Source organism: Oryctolagus cuniculus, chromosome 1, assembly GCF_964237555.1.
Source record: "Oryctolagus cuniculus chromosome 1, mOryCun1.1, whole genome shotgun sequence".
NCBI lineage: Eukaryota > Metazoa > Chordata > Mammalia > Lagomorpha > Leporidae > Oryctolagus > Oryctolagus cuniculus.
Genome location: NC_091432.1, coordinates 108706223 through 108728925, shown reverse-complemented (window position 1 = coordinate 108728925; position 22703 = coordinate 108706223). Strand labels below are relative to the sequence as shown.

At 44.3% G+C, this 22703-nt stretch overlaps 1 protein-coding gene across 3 annotated transcripts in view; it reads left to right on the top strand.

Annotated features, from left to right (window-relative positions):
• Positions 1-22703, top strand: part of BUD13 (BUD13 homolog) — a 243226-nt gene extending 220523 nt beyond the window's left edge. For all 3 annotated transcript variants that reach the window (XM_070078661.1, XM_008260974.4, XM_070078669.1), the window contains 8 exons: positions 4535-4619; positions 8119-9081; positions 10213-10427; positions 11824-11929; positions 12270-12408; positions 13394-13578; positions 14460-14541; positions 22290-22703. In XM_070078661.1, the coding sequence (XP_069934762.1) occupies positions 4535-4619; positions 8119-9081; positions 10213-10427; positions 11824-11929; positions 12270-12408; positions 13394-13578; positions 14460-14541; positions 22290-22383 (1869 nt within the window). In that variant the 3' untranslated portion in view covers positions 22384-22703. The remainder of the gene's footprint in view (positions 1-4534; positions 4620-8118; positions 9082-10212; positions 10428-11823; positions 11930-12269; positions 12409-13393; positions 13579-14459; positions 14542-22289) is intronic.

Sequence of the window (22703 nt, the reverse complement as noted above, 5' to 3'; positions counted from 1 at the left end):
TCCCAGAAGCCTTTTATTTAAGGTATGCAGAGTTCATGCATTTCATAAATACAATTTTAGGAACATAGTGATTCTTCCCACCCTACCCTCCCTTCTGCCCTCCCACCCTTCCCACCCTTCTTTCTCCTCTTCCCTTTCTTCCCTTTTTTTTTTTTTTAGATTTATTTACTTATTTGAGAGGTAGAGTTACAGACAGAGGGGAGAGGGAAAGACAGAGAGAAATGTCTTCCATCTGCTGGTTCACCCCCCAATAGCTGCAATGGCCAGAGCTGAGCCAATCTGAAGCCAGGAGCCAGGAGCTTCCGCTGGGTCTCCCATGAGGATGCAGGGGGCCCAAGCACATGGGCCATGATCCAGTGCTTTCCCAGGCCATAGCAGAGAGATGGATTGGAAGAGGAGCAGCCAGGACATGGACGAGTGCCTATATGGTATGCTGATGTTGCGGGCAGAGGCTTTAGCCCCCTGTGCCACTGCACCAGTCCTCCTCCCCCCATTCTTATTTTTTACTAAGATCTATTTTCAATTAACTTTATACACATGATTAACTCTATACTAAGTAAAGAGTTCAACAAATAGTATGAAAAAGAAACTGTTCCTCAGCAGTTGAGACAAGGGCTGTTCAGAGTCATCTCAAAGTGTCAATTTCACATGTATAGATTACCTTTTAGATGTTCTGTTACCACAGATCAGGGAGAACATAAGGTATTTGTCCTTTTGGTACTGGCTTATTTCACTAAGTGTAATGTTTTCCTGTTATATCCATTTTGTTGTAATCAACAGGATTTCATTTTTGCTATTGTGAATTCAGGGGTACAGATAACTCTCATATGTTGATAACATTTCCCTTGGGTAAATTCCCAGGAGTGGGATTGACTGAATCATATGGTAGGTCTGTATTCAGATTTCTGAGGTATCTCCATACTGTCTTACACAGTGACTGTACCAGTTTACATTCCTACCAGCAGTGGATTAGGATACCTTTTTACCCACATCCTTGTCAGCATTTGTTGTTTGTTGATTTCTGTATGAAAGCTATTCTAACTGGGGTGAGGTAAAACCTCATTGTGGTTTTGATTTGCATTTCTCTGATGGCTAATGATTCTGAGCATTTTTTCATGTATCTGTTGTCCATTTGGATTTTCTCTTTTGTTTAAGTCCTTTGCCCATTTCTTAACTGGGTTGTTTGTTGTTGAGTTTCTTGATCTCTTTATATATTTTGGTTATTAATCCTTTATCAGTTTTATAGTTTGCAAATTATTTCTCCCATTCCATCGGTTGCCTCTTCACTTTGCTGAGTGTTTCTTTTGCAGTACAGAAGCTTCTCAATTTGATGTAATCCCATTTGTCCTTTTTGTCTGATTACCTGTGCCTCTGGGGTCTTTTCCAAGAATGCTTTGCCTATGCCAATGTCTTGCAGGGTTTCCCCAATGTTTTCTAATAATTTGATGGTATCGGGTTGTAGATTTAGGTCTTTGATCCATTTTGAGTGGATTTTTGTGTAAGATGTAAGGTAGGGGTCTTGCTTCATGCTTCTGCAAGTAGCGATGCAATTTTTCCAGCACCATTTGATGAAGAGACTGTCTTTGCTCCAAGGATTGATTTTAGCTCCTTTGTCAAAAATAAATTGGTTGTAGATGTATGGGTTGATTTTTGGAGTTTTGATTCTGTTCTGTTGGTCTATCCGTCTGTTTTTGGGCCAGTACCAACCATAGCCTGGTCTTTCACTGTGTCTGTTTAGACAGTTCCTGAGCTATATGCAGTCAGTAGAAACTATCCTTGTAATTTTGTGTGTTGACTGTTTTCTGGGTTAGCGGTGTGCAGTGCACTCTTCTCTTGCAGTGCTGGGTGGCAGCAGCAAGCCGCCATTCCCAATCAGCCGCAAGATCCCAGGGTCAGCAGTTGGTACTGCTCAGTGTGTTGTGTTGGTAAGCAATGATTTTTTTTTTTTAAAGATTTATTTGAAAGAATTACACAGAGAGAGAAAGAGAGGCAGAGAGAGCGAGGTCTTCCATCCTCTGGTTCACTCCCCAATTGGCCTCAGTGGTCAGAGCTGCGCTGATCTGAAGCCAGGAGCTTCTTCTGGGACTCCCACGCAGGTGCAGGGGCCCAAGGACTTGGGCCATCTTCTGCTTTCCCAGGCCACATACGGCAAATGCCATGGGGGCACAGGGTAGATAGCACACTTGGTATTTTGTTGGGAGACGTCATGTAGATGTAAATATCTGAGTTGAGTTTTGAAGGGTGCATGAGAGCCAGTAGACAGTGAGAGATCTTCCATCTGCTGGTTCACGCCCCAAATGGCTGCAACGGCCAGGACTGGGCAAGACTGAAGCCAGGAACTAGGAATTTCATTTGGGTGTGTCTCCCACATGAGTTCAGGGGCCCACATACTTGAGCCATCTTTCACTGCTTTCCTAGGCTCATTAGCAGGGAGCTGAATCTGAGGTGGAGTAGCCAGGACTCAAACCGGCATCAGTATGGGATGCCAGTGCTGTAGGCTGTGGCTTAACCCTCTTTGCCACAGTGCTGGTCCCTAGAATTATTTTTTAAAAATGGCTTGAGTGCCAGCATTGTGATGCAGTGAGTTAGGCTGCCGCCAGTAATAACGAGCAAATCAAAGTGTTCTGTTCAGCAACATGGGGTATTTCTGTGCAGGATTATTGTGAGGACCCTGTGAGGTAAGAATGAGATAATATATAAGTAAAGTACACAACATAGTGCCTTGCACATAGTCTACTTTGTAACTAGAACTTGGCAATGCCAGTCTCTTTGAAAATCTATCCTCTGGAAACCAGTGCTATGGCGTAGAAGGTGAAGCCGCTGCCTGTGGTGCTGGCATTCTATATGGGCACCAGTTCAAGACCCGGCTACTCCACTTCTGATCCAGCTCTCTGTTATGGCCTGGGAAAGCAGTAGAAGTTGGCCCAAGGCCTTGGGTCCCTGCACCCGCAAGGGAGACCTGGAAGAAGCTCCTGGCTCCTGGCTTTGGATCGGCAGAGCTCCGGCCATTGAGGCCATTTGGGGAGTGAACCAATGGATGGAGGACCTCTCTCTCTCTACCTCTCCTTCTCTGTGTAACTCTTTCAAATAAATAAATAAATCTTTTTTTTTTTTTTGACAGGCAGAGTGGACAGTGAGAGAGAGAGACAGAGAGAGAAAGGTCTTCCTTTTTGCCGTTGGTTCACCCTCCAATGGCCGCCGCTGCAGCCGGCGCACCGTGCTGATCCGATGGCAGGAGCCAGGATCCAGGTGCTTTTCCTGGTCTCCCATGGGGTGCAGGGCCCAAGCACCTGAGCCATCCTCCACTGCACTCCCTGGCCATAGCAGAGAGCTGGCCTGGAAGAGGGGCAACCGGGACAGAATCCGGCGCCCCGACCGGGACTAGAACCCGGTGTGCCGGCGCCGCAAGGTGGAGGATTAGCCTATTGAGCCACGGCGCCGGCCTCTTTTTTTTAAAGAAAGAAAGAAAAGCTATCCTCTGGAATGGTAATCTGTTTTGTCAGAGGGTAGAACTAGGATCAATGGAAGGAAGTTATAGGAAAATGGATATGGATCTCATAAAACTTGAAGCCTTCTCACACTGCTTAAAAATACAGTGGACTGCCTTGTAAGATAATGAGTTCCCTGTCAAGGATTGAGGGAGTGAATATTTATCAGGGATATTTTGTTTTCTCCATTCTTTCTTTTTTCCTTCCTTTTCTTTTCTAAAGATTTATTTATTTATTTAAGAGTTATAGATAAAAAGAAAAGTCTTCCATCTGCTGGTTCACTCCCCAGATGGCCTCAGTGGCTGGAATTGGGTCAATCCGAAGCCAGGAGTCAAGAGCTGTTTTCGAGCATCCAATGTGGATGCAGGGGCCCAAGCACTTGGACCATCTTCTGCTGCTTTCTCAGGCCATTATCAGAGAGCAGGATCAGAAGTGTAGCAGCCAGGACTGGAACCGGCACCCGTATGGAATACCGGCACTAAAGGTGGAGGCTTAGCCTTCTGTTCCACAGTGCCAGCCCCTATCAGGGATACTTTCGTGACAATTCCAGTTTGTTTGAGAGTTTGGAGAATGTAAGATGTAGATTTATGCCTTAAAGATCTGTGATTCTGTGTGCATCTCAGAGGCTTCCTTGGTTGGATTTAAGAATACCAGGCCTGGTGACAACCTGCAACAAAAAGGAGCCCAGAGTCCTTGATCTGTGGCAGGCGTGACAGGGAGGCAGCCTGTGTTTTCTCTTTGAATGTAAAAGTGAAAAATGTAAAAGGAATGTGGCTTTTAGCTTACAAGTGGCACTTGTGTACCTGGATTCCTAACAAAAAGGTTTGTCATGTTAGAAATTAACCTTTGGAGGGAAACTGATAGTCAGTACAATGACAGTTGGTGTTGATGGGGCGGATGTAACTGAGCACTGCTGCGTGTTTCTTCATGACTGGGTGCACCATGTGTATCAGGAATGGGAATGGTCATAGCTTCAGGTTTTGAGACAACAGTGCTCCTTGGCTGGTTGCGTGGATGTCCTCTACATAGTGTCCCTCTTCTCACAGGTGGCTGAGTTTGTGGATGAACGGCCGGAAGAGGTCAAACAGATGGAGGCCTTTCGCTCCAGTGCCAAATGGAAGCTCCTAGGAGGTGAGTTCCTCCAGTAGATGAATCTAAACTCACCATTTACAGGGTAGACCCTTTTCTACACTTTTCTATTAGAGGAATGATAGTTTGTTTTAGTGTGTTATTGAGCCTGAAAAATCGAGTGTGAAAAAGAATTCAGGATTTCTTCAGAATGAGTAAGACATGGGTATGAGGGGTTACCGAGGTCAGGAAGTGGCTCCTCTGGGACTGCTCTCGGCCTAGATGGGAGAGCTCTTGGTCTATAGGCGGGACTTTGGGAGGAGGTCACAAGAAGCAGAGGAGCACTTCGGAGACTTCAGCTCCTGTCTCCTCTTCCAGAATGAAGTGGTCATGTCTGGGTCGAGGACCAATGGTTTTTGTCCTTTTTATTTGTGTTAATAGATTTCTGGTTTTTTTTCCCCCTTAAATATTGGTATTTTACAATGCATTATCCTCCCATTCTAGACCTTCTCTCTAGGCCAATAATTTAACTTCCTTAAAAAAAGTTGTTTTTTGTTTTCTTTTGAGACTTTCTGAGTTGGGTAAGAGGCGTGTGTTTGTCCCTTGTGCTTTGCTGTGGTCCTCCTGCTGCCTAGCCCAGGAGGTGCCTCAGTAGTGTGGAATTGTTGGCTTGCTGATAGGCATTTGCTGCTCATGGCTTGTTGCTCTTCACTAGAGGCTTTGCAGTTGTTCTTCCTTTTCCAAGAACTTTCTAGATAGCTGTACCTGTGAGTCCAGTGAGTATATCCTGCTCTGTGTTGCCACTGGGGCCATGCTTGGTTTTGCCCATGTGTATTTCATAAACAAGGATCCTGCTTTTTTTTTTTTTAATACTTCTATTTATTTAAATTTTTAAAGGTTTATTTATTTACTCGAAAGGCAAAGTTACAGAGAGGCAGAGCAGAGAGAAGGAGAGAGAGGTCTTCCATCTGTTGGTTCAATAGGCTGGAGCTAGGCCTATCTGAAGCCAGGAGATAAGAGCTTCTTCCAGGTCTTCCACATGGGTGTAGGGGCCCAAGCACTTGGGCCATCTTCTGCTCTCGCAGGCCATAGCAGAAAGCTGGATCAGAAGTGGAGCAGCCATGACTCAAACCAGCACCCATATGCGATGGTGGCATCATAGGTGGAGGCTTAACCCACTATGCCACAGCACCGGCCCCAGACCCTGCTTCTTGATAGCTGTTTAATTCCAATTTATTCTGGATGCTTGTTCCTTTTCCCACGTTGAGGATAAATTAGTTTCTAGACAAGATTTGTCATCTGTGTTATACTTTCTGCCATTATGTTAATTATCTTACAGTTCTGATTTGAAAAAATGTGTAGTGAAAGTGACAGCTATAGATTGTATATCACTGTTATATATATCACTGATATATATATAATATAATATAATTATATCACTGAGATATATATATATATGTATATATTGTATCACTGTTGCCTTGGTTACTTTTCAGTACATATTATGAATGAAAACTTTAGGGGCCACTGCTGTGGCATAGTGCTTAAAGCCCATGCCTGCAGTACCAGCATCCTATATGGGCGCTGATTCAAGTCCCAGCTGCTCTGTTTCTGATCCAGTTCTCTGCTATGGCCTAGGAAAGCAGTAAGAGATGGCCCAAGTCCTTGGGCCCCTGCATCTGCATGGGAGACCAGGAAGAAACTCCTGGCTCCTCGCTTCGGATCAGCTCAGCTCTGGCCATTATAGCCATTTGGGGAGTGAACCAGCAGATGGAAGACCTAAAGACCTCTCTCTCTCTCTCTCTGCCTCTGCCTTTCCCTCTCTGTAACTCTGACTTTCAAATAAATAAGTAAATCTTTAAAAAAAAAAAATGAAAACTTTAGTCTTGGGATATTTTTATCAGAATGCTTTTTAGTCTTATCCATTATTTTCTACCTTATCCTCTAGGTGTGTTTCCAATCTTTTGTATAATCTTTTCAGAGAAGATCTTCTGGTCTCCATGTCTAAAGGTCTAGGAAATCTCTCTCTCTCTCTCTCTCTCTCTCTCTCACACACACACACACGCACACACACAGTCCTTTATTTACTGGAAATAACTTACTGTTCTGATTTTTCCCCCTTTGTATACATCTCTTGGAATGTATCAGTCTCATGGATTAGATGTATTGTCAAGCCTCCTGCAGACATCAGTGCTGTTCTCTGTGGGGTGGATTCCAGTGCCATAGGTCTGTTCTTAGAGCAGAGGGGTGCCTCGGTTTACTTCATGCACTTAACAATATCCACGTGTTCCTAGCCAGCTTTGTGGTTTTGGCCCATATAGCTCAATGACAAGAACCAGAGGGAGAGGAGGAACTGGAGTTGGGGAATGTTGCAGTTGCTATAAACATTTCATTCTATTGTGCCACTGAAATTGATGGCCTCAAATGTGAATTTTTTCCTCAGCTACATATTTTTAAAGATTTCACATGGACTTTGGGGTCCAATCTGGATTTTTATTTACTCCTTCACTACTTACCAGCAGTGTGACTTGGGCAGATGACTTGATCTTCCTGGGTATCAGCTTCCTCATGAGGATAGTCTTTACTGCCTACGTTTGTGAAAATTAAATAAGGCAATCTGTATAGAGCATTGGCACATAGTAGATTATCAGTAAGTGATTTTCTCTTACAAGAAGCACAGTGACATGGATTAAATGTTTAACAAGCATTTTATTTTAATGTGCATAGGTTCTGTCCATTTGACTTTTTTTTTTTTTTTTAAGATTTATTTTATTTATTTGAAAGATAGAGTTACAGAGAGAGGTAGAGACAGAAAGAGGGGTCTTCCATCCGCTGGTTCACTCCCAGATAGCCGCAATGGCCAGAACTGCACCAATCCAAAGCCAGGAGCTTCCTCTGGGCCTCCCATGTGGGTGCAGGGGCCCAAGGACTTGGGCCATCCTCAACTGCCATCCCAGGCCACAGCAGAGAGCTGGATGGGAAGAAGAGCAGCCAGGACTAGAACCGGGGCCCATATGAGATGCTGATGCTGCAGGTGGAGGATTAACCCGCTGTGCCACAGCGCCGGCCTCGTCCATTTGACTTTTGAAAGAAGATTGATTACAGCTATAAATAGTCTAGGCTAAGTATCAGTAGGAGCCACTGAGGGGGAACTCTGCCTAAATGAGGTTTTGGAAAGAAACTGGATTAAAGGTTAGAAGAGTTTGGTTCTAGCCAGTCTTTATCTTAGTAGCTGTGACCTTAAGTAAGAAATCACTCAGTATCACAGAGCCTCCCTTTTCATGTCTATAAAACAAGGGACCTGCCCTGCTTACCTTAGAGGGTATAATATGAAAAATGTCTTTAAAATGCTTTCAAATTTATGACTTGTAGACCAGTAAGAGGGGTTATTCTCTAGATTCATTAGTGCTGGTTTGCTGCCTCCAAGGAAGAGAGCTGTGCAGACTTTTTGGGCTTTCTGAGTAGTTCTAAGGTGTATGCTGCCGGGACATCTTTTGAAACTTTAAATGAAGGGGTGGACAGAGCAACTATGGAAATCTGATTCTTTGCTATTTGTGCTTAGGTCACGATGAAGACCTACCTTCACAAGGGCATTTCCGTCACGACACCCCGGATCCTTCTCCTCCCAGACGGCTCCGTCATGACACTCCGGATTCTTCTCCTCCCAGGAGAATCCATGACGACACCTTGGATCCATCTTCTCCCAGGAGGGTCCGTCATGACACCCCGGATCCTTCCCCTCCCAGGAGGGTCCGTCACGACACCCCGGATCCTTCCCCTCCCAGGAGGGTCCGTCATGACACCCCGGATCCTTCTCCTCCCAGGAGGGTCCGTCACGACACCCCGGATCCTTCTCCCAGGAGGGTCCGTCACGACACCCCGGATCCTTCTCCCCCCAGGAGGGTCCGTCACGACACCCCGGATCCTTCCCCTCCCAGGAGGGTCCGTCACGACACCCCGGATCCTTCTCCCCCCAGGAGGGTCCGTCACGACACCCCGGATCCTTCTCCCCCTAGGAGGGTCCGTCACGACACCCCGGATCCTTCTCCTCCCAGGAGGGTCCGTCACGACACCCCGGATCCTTCTCCTCCCGGGAAGCCTCATCACAGTTCTTCAGCTGTGTTTCCTAGGAGAACCCGTCATGATTCACCAGATCCGTCTCCTGCTAGGAGGACGTCTCATAATTCCTCAGATATTTCTTCCTCCAGAAGGGCCCACGACAGCTCCCCTGACGCTTCCCAACCTAGGAAAATTCCCGGGACCTCTGACACAGGGCAGCTCAGGGGGGCCCGACACAGTTCCCCCAATTCGGCACCTGATGTCACTCACTCAGTGTCCAAAACCAAAAGTAAGAAAGCCCCAGAAAGAGCATCTAGCAAGACTTCTCCACCTTGGAATGAGCCACAGACCTCTCATTCATTACTCCCGAAGAAGAGCAAGTATGAGTGTGACTCGGATCTCTCTCCGCCACGAAAAAGACAGGCAAAATCCCATTTTGGAGATAAGAAGCAGCTTGAGTCTAAAGGTGAGCACGTGACCGCCCGCGGGAGGGACTTCCTTCCTGGCAGTTTTCTATTGCACTTCTACTTGCTCTATTAGATGTGAGAATGGAATTTCTTTGGAAAAGTTTTGAAAAGTGGGAGTCTGGGCTCAGGAGAGTTAAAACATTATGATGGCAAGGAGGACATTTTTATGAATTATTTTATTTACTTCTCACCATGTATAAAAGTACTACATGTTTGTGGCAGAAGTTTTATAATGCATAGAAGTGTACAAAAAGGCAGAAAAAATGACACAAAATTTTGTCATTCAGAGGCCATCACTGATAATGTTGTAACCAATGTCCATTTAGTCTTTTAAAAAATTAATTTATTTGAGAGGTAGAGGTCCAATGAGACAGACAGAGAGCTCCCATCTGCTAATCACTCCTCAAATGCCTGCAGCAGCCTGGGCTAAAGTTGGGAGCTGAGAACTCAATCCAGTTCTCCCATATGGCTGGCAAGAACCCAGTTACTTGAGCTGTGACTGCTGCCTCCTGGGGTCTGCTTTAATAAGAAGCTGGAGTCAGGAACTGGAGCCAGATATTGAACCCGGATACTCTTATGGAATCGGGGCATCTGAACCACTAGGCTGAATGTGTGCCTTCTTTTAGTCTTTTTTTTTTTTTTTTTTTTTTTGAATGTATTTTTGTTGCAGTTGAGTCCTGGCTATGCAGAATGAGTATTACGGTGTGTGTAATCTTACCTTCTCTCTTAACGTGATATATATCAGATATCAGAATATACTGTAGCTGTTTCCAACTTTGGCCGCACCATGGAGAGCTAACTCCCAAGTTGTTTAGCCTGTTCTGTGAGTAGATGGAGGTGTTGAAGTTTGACACAGCGGTCATGGCCACAGTCACTAGTCATTTGGGAGTAGAACCCCATCTGCTGCCTGTTGGTTTTGAGAGTATCTCTGACTTGGCTCTTCTCCCAAAGCTTCTGTACTTGTGTTTAGGTCAATGTTCTATACCAGCTGAGTAAATTTTTCTTACAGATTCTTACAAAGGGATTAGTCTTTTCTTTAATTTCTAGGCTCTTCCTCCAGCCAAAGGAAATTTCATTTAAGTTCCTCACCTAGGAGACTTAGAAACACATAGGAACTCTTTCCTACCCAGGTGACCGCCGGAAAGCCTCTGATTCCGATCTTTCTCCTCCACGGCGTAAAAATCCGAGGCCTCAGGATTCTGATTCAGATCTGTCTCCTCCACGGAATAGACCTCAGCACCGAAGCTCTGATTCTGACCTCTCTCCACCAAGGAGGAAACGGGGGACCAGGTCTCCTGATTCGGATCTGTCTCCACCCAGGAGAAGTCAGCCTCCCGGAAAGCGGGTAGGGAGCCCCGTCCTTCCCTTCCCGTGACTCCTGTCTTCTGGCTTTGCACGAGTCCCAGGAAACCGAGCCAGCGGAGGAAGTAGCTATGGCAGTGCAGGGAATCCTGGCTTAGAAGTACCACTGGGGCACTTTCCTTTGCTCTCAGGGTGGGACTGGCTGTAACCCCACCCAGATGGGCTTGTATCAAGTCTCGTGTTAATTTTTTTGGGCTAGAAAAACTTCCTGCTTCCTTATGAGTAAATGAAGGGTTGTGGTTTGTAGGATAGAGTTCGTAGCACAAAGCCTGTGTCAAACTGATCACATATTTGAATCCTACTTCTGCCAATTACTAAATGGGAGATTTGGACAAGATACTTAATATCTCTGCATCTCAGCTGTAGATAATGGCAGTACCTTAAGATTATTATGAGAATTAAGTGTGGGTAATTAAGTGTGAGCTTAGGACAAAGTGATTATTTAGTGTAATTTGTTATAAATTTATTATTGTAAGTTGGATTACATATCTTTAGCCGGAACAAAAAGAGAGACACTTAAACTATAAAACTATTTTCAGAAATCACAGTCTGAGAAATCTGTTTTGTTGTATTTTACATCTATGATAAAGCTTGATGGATTAGCACAATAAAAATCCACGTGAACCCCAAGTAACCGTAAGGAAGAGCAGTGGCACTAAAGGCATCTTATTGCGAGTTGATTAAGCACTGTGGTGTGCGAGTTTCTCTCTCAGGCAGGTTTCTCAGCTAAGTCTTCTCAGAAGACCTGGAAAAGACTGGTCCTGGTAAGGTGGACCAGCCTGTCCCCAAACCTGCTTTTGGGGAAAAAAGTAAGGTGTCTGTGTTAGCTGGACCCCTTGAAATTTTATGTATCTGTTCAGTTCCTGGGCGGTTTAATATTAATCAGAGTTGAGTTGCTTACGGATGCCGAGACCCACCGTGTACTCCACTTGTGAGGTGGGGTTTGCTATCTTGATACAAAGTGGAGATGAGTAAAAAGTTTTCCTTTCATCAGGTCTTCTGTTTCTCCTGAAATACATCTACAATGTAGCATCTTAGGTTTGCTCAGGTTTATACTTTAAATGGAGCATTTTTCGAGCTTGATACAAATTTCTGGTCAAGTGAGCCCAGAGTGAGTCTTGGTGTGTGCAGTTTGTATGCTGAGAAGTCAGGAAAGCAAATGCTTAGTCTTCCCTCTTACGTGTTGTTGTTTGTGTTTCTGCTTACTCCTCAACTTGATGGTACTATTAGATTTTCCATGAAATTAGATTTTAATCTTTTATCCTTTGGTAAATAATGGAAATACAAAGCTGGATTTTTTGGTTTGCTCATTGCTGATCATCAGAACTGCAGTTAACCATGTCTCATTAACATCAGATGCTTCCTTTTTCATTGCATAGGCTGCACACATGTATTCTGGAGCTAAAACTGGGTTGGTGTTAACTAATGTAGAGCAAGAACAGCAGGAGCTCAAGAAGCAGGACCAAGAAACCCTGGCATTTGAAGGTAAAAATGTAAAAGTGCTGAGAGCATTCCAGGCTCGTGTAGCTTTTTTTTTTTTTAAATGTAACTTATTGATAGTTAATTGCTACCAAATTTCAGCTTTGATTTTATGCATCATTTTAACTTCTCTGTGGGACCAGATGGTTCTTTCCTTTTTGAAATATGTCGCTTCTCAGGCCCATCACCAAAATGCGGCTAGATGTTGATAGGAACCACTTGTAGTTTGGCTGTAGAAGTTCTTACCTAGCATCAGAATCCCAAGCTGTTGGTATCATGTGTGAGAATATCATTTCTGATTTTAATACCTGTTGTTTATCTTAAAAAATGTGATTTTTCTTTATAGCTCAATTCCAGTTTGCTGAAACCGTATTTCGAGATAAATTTGGTCGTAAGAGGAATTTGAAACTGGAGCGTTTGGAGGAGAGGAGAAAAGCGGAGAAGGACATGGAGAGAAATGAGCAGTACGCGCGATGGGGAAAAGGGTAAGGGACCCTGAAAGGGGGAAGCAGGACTGCAGTGATGAGAACAAGTCGGTCCTCGGCTCTGCTAGCAGTTCATTGTTCTGTCACAGCTGTTCTTTTGTTTTTGTAAGATTTATTTATTTGAAAGGCAGGGTACAGAAAGAGAGGAAGAGACAGAGGGAGATCTTTCATCCACTGGTTCACTCCCCAAATGGCCGAAACAGCCAGAGCTAAGCCCATGTGAAGCCAGGAGCCAGGAGCTTCTTCCAGGTCTCTCCTGTGGGTGCAGGGGCCCAAGCACTTGGGCCATCTGCTGCTACTTTCCTGGGCACATTATCAAGGAGCAGTACCTGAAGTGGAGCAGCTGGGACTTAACCGATGACCATATGGGATACCAGTGCTGCAAGCATCAGCTTTACCCACCATGCCACTTGCCAGCCCCCAAAGCTGTTATTAGACACTTGATTCACATTTAAAATAGAGATTACTAGATGTGGGGAAAGGTGAGGGAAGTGGAGGGGGAGGGTGGGGCAATGGGTACTGAAACAAAGTAGGGTAAACCTGGCTAGTTCTGGTATATTACAGCAGAGGAGGGGTGACTGGGGCTCATGATGGTATAAAATATCCTGTATAAAGAACTGGAAGAGAGGAGCTGATACATTGCAAACACAAGGAAAAGAGGAAACAAGATGATTGCCTGGTGTGGTTGGTTGAAGCTGTGTATATGTGTGGAAAAGTTTCATTGTACCCCTTAAAAGTGTGCTAGCATTGCATGTTAACCTAAAAAAATGTTATTTAATGACTGTTATCAGGAATGGGAAATTCACTGTGCTGAATCTCCTTCCTGGGATACTGATTTATTTCACACTTCCAGCTCAGTATTTTCACTATTTAGCCTGGATTAGTAGAAGGAGGAGGTTCCACTAATGTAGGAGTGTGGTCCATCCAGTGTAGGAATGGAAATAGCAAACACAGTTGCAGCCCCTCCTGTTTCTTTTTGGTTCAGGCTTGCCCAGGACCGGCAACAGCAACAGAATGTGGAGGATGCAATCAAGGAGATGCAGAAGCCTCTGGCCCGCTATATTGACGATGAAGATCTGGATCGGATGCTGAGAGAACAAGAAAGAGAAGGAGACCCCATGGCCAACTTCATCAAGAAGAGTAAGGCCAAGGAGAGCAAGAATAAGAAAGGTGAGACTTCCGGCAGTCACCAGAAGTGACTAGAGGGGATTTATGTGAAGAAAGACAGTTATTAGGGTACTAATACACAGCTATGTGCAAAGAAGGCTTTCCCATTCACTTTTTTTTTTTTTTTTAAAGCAGTTTGTCTCTAAAGTTGAGATTTGAACAACTTTGGTTTTTTGTTTGTGTTTTAAGATTTATTTATTTATTTGAAAGAAAGAGTTACAGAGAGAGGGAGAGACAGAGAGAGAGAAATCTTCTATCTGCTGGTTCACTCCCCAAATGGCCAACGGCCAGAGCTGGGCCAGTCTGAAGCCAGGAGCCAGGAGCTTTTTCTAGGTCTCCCGTGTAGGTACAAGGGCCCAATTATTAGGGCCTTCCTCTGCTGCTTTCCCAGGTGCATTAGCAAGGAGATGGTTTGGAAGTAGAGCAGCCGGGACTCAAACTGGTGTCCATATGGGATGCTGGCATTGCAACGATGGCTTTTCTGGCTACACCACCAGCCCCTCTCATACACTTTTAAATTCCTTGTATTTATAAAGTTAGGTTCAACTTGAGACTTTTTTTGAAAGGCAGATGTGCAGGGGAGAGACAGAGATCCATCTTCCATCTGCTGGTTCACTCCCCAAGAGGCCCCAATGGCCAGGGCTGGGCCAGGTGGAAGCTGAGAGCCTGGAACTCCATCCGATCTTCCATGTGGGTGGGAGGGGCCCGAGTAAATGAGCCATCTTCCACTGTTTTCCTAGGCATATTAATAGGGAGCTCCATTGGATGCAGAGCAGCCAGGACTCAAACCAGTGCTCACATGCGATGCCAGCATTGCGGGTGGCGGCTTGACCCACTGCACTACAATGCAGAAACTATTTTTTTTTTTTCATTCCTCTCATTAGTGCGACCTCGCTACAATGGCCCAGCACCTCCTCCCAACAGATTCAATATCTGGCCTGGATATCGCTGGGATGGAGTGGACAGGTAATCATGATTATTTCCTACATTTTCATTTTCTCTTCTGTCTGACCTTAATCTTTCCTCACTGTTTTTAAATCACTCTATACTCTGCCTCATTCTCTGCTGTAATCACAAGGTGAATAATACACATTTTGCTTGCTTCTAGTTCTGAGGTTCACAAATCCTATTTCCCATACTTGGAACACTCCCCTCCCTCCTGTTTCTTTTTCAGAATTGACGTGGTCAAGGTAGGGCATCTTTTGTCTTGGACATTGGCCTTTTAATGATATTTTCTAAGGTTTAGAGGGAATGAGTTATGGATTGTGGTCTGTATCTTTAAAATGTAGTCCCTGAACCTTCATTTCCTTCACTCTCTGAGCAGTGAGCTGCTTGTAATGTTTCACAGACTCTCATCTATTCAACCACCAGCATCTGTTTCCATGTACTCTAACTTCTTGTCTGTTATGATGTATGAGCTGTATTTTCTCCTACTCCAAGTCAGTCCTTCTACTTACTTATTAGATCCCATCTCCTCTTGCCTGCTAAAGAACATTCTAGTATCTAACACAGTGATTCTCAAAATTTTTAATCTCATGACCCCTTTACACTCTTAAAAATTATTTAGGATTCCCAAAAGCTTTTATTTATTTACATAGATTATATTAATATTTGCCATATTAGAGATTAAAACTGAGACATTTAATTATATTTATTCTAAAAATATTAATTAAATATTAATTTAGAATATACTATTCTTATTTTAATTTATTCTAAAAAAGTAAAGCTGTTACGTGTTAAAATAATTGCCATATTACTTTTATAAAAAATAGCTATATTTTTCAAATTAAAAAAGTACTGACAAGGATAGTGTTGATCTATGCTTTTGCAAGTCTCATTAATGTCTGACTTCAGCAGCTGGGGTCTGCATTTGTCTGTTGTGAAATGTTGTTTAGCTAAAGAAAAGTCAGCCTTGCACATAGGCTAGGTGGAGAAGGGAACACATATTATATTCACTGATACTGTACAACATCTCAAGTAAGTGCCAGTTTCTTGAAGGTTACTTAGTGGGATCTGAAACCATATCAGGGAACTTTTCATACTGTTGCATAAAAATCCATTTATCTTTTTCCTAGTTTGAGTGAATCTTTGACTTCAGTTCATTTTTGTTGTTATTTCTAGACTCTTGTTCTAATTTTTTGTCTACTTACTTATTTAATTTGAAAGGCAGAGAGACAGACAGATGGATTTCCTATGTGCTGTGTCATGTCTCAAGTGCTTGTTTTAGCCAAGGCTGGGCCAGTTGAAAGCCAGGAGCCAGAATTCAATGTAGATCTCCCACATGGGTGGTAGGAATCTAACCACTTGAGCCATCACCTGCTACCTCCCAGGGTTTGCATTAGCAGGAAGCTGGAATCTGGAGTGGAGCTGGGACTCAAACCCAGACTGTGGTAAGGGATGCTGGCATTCCAAGTAGCATCTTAATCAGTACATCAGATGCCTGCCCCCATACGTGATTTTATAACATCACTCATTGATCATTTGCAAAATACTGGTTTGCTGAGTTTTTCAGCTCTTCCAAATGCTGACATGTTTTCATTATACAGTTATACTTTCGCTAGTCTTACCTTACTGCAAGTCTCTTTAAATATGGGAAGCTAAAGAATTATGGTGACAATTTTTCAAAATTCTAATTTACACTTAAAAGCTTGAATTTTTCCATTGGTAACAAATATTGTCAGTTTTTCAGCTCATCTTGTACAATAGCTTTTTTTGTAAACTCCATCAGATTTTGTATCTAGAAGATCATGCTGTTTTTGAATACAGACCGTTTTGCTGCTTCTTTCCATTCTGAATGCCTTTTGTTTCTTTTCCTGTGTGTGGCATTAGGTAGCCTTTCCAGTACAGATGCTGGCTAGGAGTAGGAAGAGCTTTATTCCTGATCTTAGGAGAACGTGGTCTTCTACCATTAAAAATGGCTTTGTAAATTATGTTTTTTGTCAGTAAACCTTACTAAGTTGAGGAAGCTCCCTTCTATTCTTAGTTTACTGAGAGTTTTTTCATGTATTATGGATTTTTAAAATATTTCTTCTTGGATCTCTGATCCATGGATTATTTAGAAGTGCATTGTGAAATTCCAAACATAGTGATTTCACGAGATATCTCACTGTTATTAACTTTTTTTTTTTGCTTTTAATTTGTATTTGTTTTATGCTGAATTTATTCCCAGCCCGTAAGTTTTTGTTTCTTCAGCTTTTTGTAGGATATCTTTTCCTTCTGTGCCACCTTCTCTTCTGGTGTAGGAGTAATTTATCTCTCGTCAGTGAGGATCATCTCTGTGTCAGGCGGAGCCCATGTGCGGGTTAATGCACACATGCACAGCGATGTGTCTTGGGGGCTGTGTTCAGTGACCAGAGACTCTGCATCCAGATCCTCAGTTCAGCACGCTGTGTCTTTAAGCACATGCAGCAGAAAGTTCATATTCTTATTTTTTTTGGCCGTCAACCCTGTGTCAGGCCCCACTGCTTGGCCTGGGCACAGCTTTCAACCCCACTGTTGTAAAGATGGAATGGCCCATGCTGCTTCTTTCAATGTGACATTTTTCAGATACTTGATGTCTTGTTAGATATGCATACACCTGATGGCCTAGGCAGTTTCCCAGGTTTTCTTAAAGTGAACATGAAGATTTGAAACCTCTGGTTTGCATGATTTTGTGGGGTTTTCTGGGTCAAGTGAACAGCAAAACCATTTTCACAGATATCTAAGACTGCTTACAGGAAGAGCTGATATTGACATCTTTTTTTTTTTTTTTTTTTTTAAGATTTATTTATTTAGGCTGGTGCCATGGCTCACTAGGCTAATCCTCCGCCTGTGGTGCCGGCACCCCGGGTTCTAGTCCCAGTTGGGGCACTGGATTCTGTCCTGATTGCTCCTCTTCCAGTCCAGCTCTCTGCTGTGGCCTGGGAAGGCAGTGGAGGATGGCCAAAGTGCTTGGGCCCTGCACCCGCATGGAAGACCAGGAGGAAGCACCTGGCTCTTGGCTTCGGATCAGCACGGTGCCCCGGCTGCAGTGCACTGGCCATAGTGGCCATTTGGGGGGTAAACCAAAGGAAGGAAGACCTTTCTGTCTGTCTGTCTCTCTCTCACTGTCTAACTCGGCCTGTAAAAAAAAAAAAAAAAAAAAAAAATTATTTATTTAATTGAAAGAGTTACACAGAGAGAGAAGGAAAAGCAGAGAGAGAAAAGTCTTCCATCCGCTGGTTCACTCCCCAATTGGCTGCAACGGTCGTAGCTGGTCTGATCTGAAGCCAGAAGCTTCTTTCGGGTCTCCCACGTGGGTGCAGGGGCCCAAGGACTTGGGCCGTCTTCTACTGCTTTTTCAGGCCATAGCAGAGAGCTGGATCGGAAGAGGAGCAGCTGGGACTTGAACCGGTGCCTGTATGGAGTGCCACCACTTCAAGCAATGCTTTACTGCTACACCATAGCACCAGCCCCTTTTATTGACTTCTAATTCAATTCCATTGTGGTCAGAGAATATATTCTGTAATATTTTGATATTTTGACATTTATTAGTATATGTTTTCTAGCCCAGTATATTGTCTGCCTTACGAATGCTTGACTTGCACTTGAAGAGAACGTAAGTTCTGCAATTATTTGGGGTAGTGAGGGGTTGTTTTTGTTTTCTCCTAAGATTTATTTATTTGAAAGGCAGAGTTACAGAGAAAACAGGGAAAGACACAGAGAGGGAGAACTTTTATCTGCTGGTTTACTCCCCAAATAGCCACCAATGTTTGGGGCTGGGCCAGGCTGAAGCCAGAAGCTTCAGTGGGGTCTCCCAAATGGGTGGCAGGGTCCCAAGTACTTGGGCCATCTTCTGCTGCTTTCTCAGGTGCAATAGCAGGGATCTGGATTGGAAGTGGAGCAGCCTGGATACGCATCAATGCCCTTATGAGATGCCAGCATCACAGGTGGAGGCTTTACCCTCTATGTCACAATACCAGCCCCTGGGGTAGTGTTTTATAAATGTCAATTAGGTTATGGTGATTACTGTGTTTAGATAATTTATATATCCTGGTGTGTTTTTCTGCCAATGTCAGTTGTAGGTTTTTTATTTCAGTTGATTTGTTATATTTTTCCACTTCAGAATTTCCATTTGATAGCCTCTGTTTCGCTGCTTTGATTTCCTATCCACCCATTTATTATGAGACATATTCTTTGCTTGAAAATATGTGTATTTGGTGCTTTCAATTTTTCTCTGCTAATTGCAACAATTGGTTTCTGTTGACAGCCTTTACTTGTGTGTATCACACTGTCCTGCTTATTTACATGTTGGCCTTTTTATTGTTACTAGATAGTATGAATGATGCATTGTAAAGACAGATTCTGTTATATTCCTCTCAAGCTTATTGGTTTTTATTCTGATAGTTTACATGGTAACACAGTGGTATTTAAAATGTTTTGCAGTGGACTGTAGCTAAAATTTCCACTTAGTTATTTTTCTTTTTAACTTAAAAATTGTACCTGTTTGAGAGGCAGAAAGACAGTTGGGGCTGGCATTGTGGTCTAGTGGGTAAATCTGCCACCTGCAACACGGGATTCCATATTGGCATCCATTTTAGTCCCAGCAGCTCCACTTCATATCTGGCTCCCTGCTAATGCACCTGGAAAGCAGTGGAAGTTGGCCCGAGTCCTTGGGCCCCTGCACCCATGTGGGAGACCTGGATGAAGCTCCGGGCCCCTGGCATCAGCCTGGCCCAGCTCTGGCCATTGCGGCCGTTTGGGGAGTGAACCAGTAGATAGAAGATCTCTGTCTTTCTTTGCATCTCCCTCCCTCTCTCCATAACTGTGCCTTTCAAATAAATAAAATAAATCTTCAAAAGAAAACAAAAGAGACAGCTGCTGGTTTATTCTCCAAAGCCCACAGTGGCTGGCTAGACTGTGCCAAAACTGAAAGCCAGGAATACAATGGGTGGCAGGCACCTGACTACTGCTGCCTCCCAGGGTATGCATTAGCAGGAAGGAGGAATTAGGAGCAGAATCAGGACTGGAACCCAGGCACTCTGTTATGGGATAGGAGTATCCCAAGTGGGTTTAATTGCTATGCCAAATACCTCTTTCCATTTGTGGTTGGTTGGTTTTTAAATTTTTTGTTACCAAATCTAAGAGTTCTCTGACTTAGTTTTGTACTGGTGTTTCTATCCTTCCCAGTTGCTTTCTTTACTTCTCATTTTAGATTTCTCTTTTTATTTCATATTGTTTTCCTTGCTTGCTTTCTGATTATTCAGTCTTTAATCAACTTTTCTAGTTTTGCCTGCTCTTGGCCTACTATAAGGGACTCTCTCTAGAACAGATCTGCAATTTGTTGCAGTCTGAAAACCCATTAGTTCAGTTATTCTAACAGCCATTACTTAAAGGAGAAGCTGAGGACTAGGTAAATCAGCAGTTTACTTAGAGTCATGCCACTCCATGATGAAGCTGGAGTCGGAACCCTGGACTCCTGATTCTCTAGTCTGAAGCTCTAGTGAAACAAAAGCCAGGTTCCATTGTGTTAAGGGGTGGATGAGAAGTGAGGGAATGGAAACATGAAGGCTCTCTCAAGAAGCTGAGCTAAGAAGACTGAAGTAACACATAGTAATCAGAAGAGATTTGAGATCCTCTTGCTCCCCCCTCAACCCCCACCACCACCGCCAGCATTGGGGTCCAAGACACCCTCCTGCTGATTCCATCATCATTTCTTCTTGGCTACCTCTGCGCACCTGGTTTGTTGTGTTTTTTTGTTTTGTTTTGTTTTTGTTTTTGTTTTTTTTTGACAGGCAGAGTGGACAGTGAGAGAGAGAGAGACAAAGAGAAAGGTCTTCCTTTGCCGTTGGTTCACCCTCCAATGGCCGCCGCGCTGCGGCTGGTGCACCGCGCTGATCTGAAGCCAGGAGCCAGGTGCTTCTCCTGGTCTCCCATGGGGTGCAGGGCCCAAGCACCTGGGCCATCCTCCACTGCACTCCCTGGCCACAGCAGAGAGCTGGCCTGGAAGAGGGGCAACCGGGACAGAATCCGGCGCCCTAACCGGGACTAGAACCCGGTGTGCCGGCGCCGCAAGGCGGTTTTTGGATTAGCCTAGTGAGCCGCGGCGCCGGCTCTGTGCACCTGTTAAATGTTCCTCAGGGCTCCATCCATAACCCCTGGCTGTCTCACACCCTTTGTTCTCTGATTGAATTTCACCTGGTCATACTTTGAGCCATGGAAATACACAAATCTATTTCCTGCCTGTCCTGGTGCATCCAGCCACATGTTGAAGTTCTCTGTTGATAGATGGCACTTGAGATGCCTCAGAGTCAGTGTGTTCAAAATGGAACTCCTCAGCGTCCCTACCCCAAGCCCGCACCTTTGTTGTCCACTCTTTGTTGGCTAGTGGCAGCCTCACTCGTCTGCTCACTCAGTTATTAACCTGTGAAGCAGATGCACCTCTTCTCACTTTGTCTTTATGCACTAATCAGTCTCTGAGTTCTACTGATTTTGCCTCTTCTGTCTTCTCTCTTTCCATCCGTCCTTTTTATCATTGCTGTCATCTTTTTCCTGGACCTTTGCAGTGATGTTCCTGCCTACAGGCTCCTCCAGAGTGAGCTCTTTGAAGAACGGTTTATGCTCCTGATTTAAACCCACACTTTACGGGACCAGCATTTGGCCAAGCAGTTCAGCTGCTGGCCGGGGTACCCACCTCCCATGTCAGAGCGCCTGGGTTCAGCACCCTACTCGGACTCCCAGTTTCAACTTCCTCTGATACAGACCCTGGGAAGCAGCAGGTGATGGCTCAAGTAATTCGGTCCCTGCCATCCATGTGAGAGACTTGGATTGAGTTCCTGGCTCCTGGCTCTGGCCCTGGCCCGTTCTGGCCCTGGCTGTTGTGGGCTTCTGGGAAGTAAACCAGTGGATGGGAGCTCTCTGTCTGTCTCTCTGCCTGATGAACAAGCTCATCTTTTCTGAATGAAAGAATGAAATCTAAGCTTTTTTTTTTTTTTTTTTTTACCATGTTCTATAAAGCTCATTAGGACTTGGCTTCTGTCTGCCTTTCTAGTTTGGCTTGTGGCTGCTTCCTTTGTGCCACTTTTGGCTGCAGCCTTGCCAGTTTGCCTTTGGTTCCCTGCACTTATCAGGGTGGTACTTCCTTCTGTGCCCTTGCTTTTACTGCTTGCGGTGATGTCTGTCCTGTAAAGACCTCTTAACCCTTCTGCTCCTTGTGGTTAATTCTTGCTCTTTTCAGTCTTTGCTGGCCATTCTTGTCCATCCCTTGTGTCACCTTTTTACTGTGTTGCCTCTAAGCTGAGTAAGATCTCTATTGTTTCATGATACTCCATGCATATTTCTACCATAGTTTATCCTTTTTCTTTAAATTTAAATTGTTAGCTGTCTCTTTCTTCCACTAGTCTATGAATTCATCAGGGTAGGTGCTGTGTTTTCATTTTCCTAATGCTTACCACATTGCCTAGTGTACAGTGAGAATAAGTGTTTAATGAATGGATGAACTGTGAGATAGAGATACCAGCTGAGCTTTGGAAAATGGTAAGGTTTGAAACAGTTGGTGCAGAGTGGGAGGAAGGTCTGAACAAGGGCTGAGGAGAAGGTGAATCATGTGCTTTGTCCCTTTGATTCTGTGGCACCTGCTTCAGGTGTTTTCACACAGTTGCCTTACTTTCCTCTGTGCTGTTTATTGTGAACTGTTCTGTCCTTTGTAAAATAGATGCCCAGTTCAGGGTTCTGATGAGTGTATCTCTTGATTGCAGATCCAATGGATTTGAACAGAAGCGCTTCGCCAGGCTTGCCAGCAAGAAGGCAGTGGAAGAGCTCGCCTACAAGTGGAGCGTTGAGGATATGTGACTTTGTGGCGCTGTGCTGGTGGATGTGGGCTGTGGGAGCGGGCACGGGGCAGCCCGACCTCCAGCAGGAACAGTCGCCCATACCAGTGGTCAAGGCCCACGCAGACCAGCAGCTGGCTAAAAGCCAGTCTTCATCACGCAATGTTTTGAGACCAGATCTTTGGACGGAGGTACCTGACCTTTGCAGGTGTTCCAACACTGGCTGTGGTTGACTCTCACAGGAAACACTGACTTCTGTGTCCCACCCTTGGTTCTTGGTTGGGTCTTTCTTTTTTTTTCTTCTTTTTAAAAATAAATATACATTTATTTTCGTAAGAATAA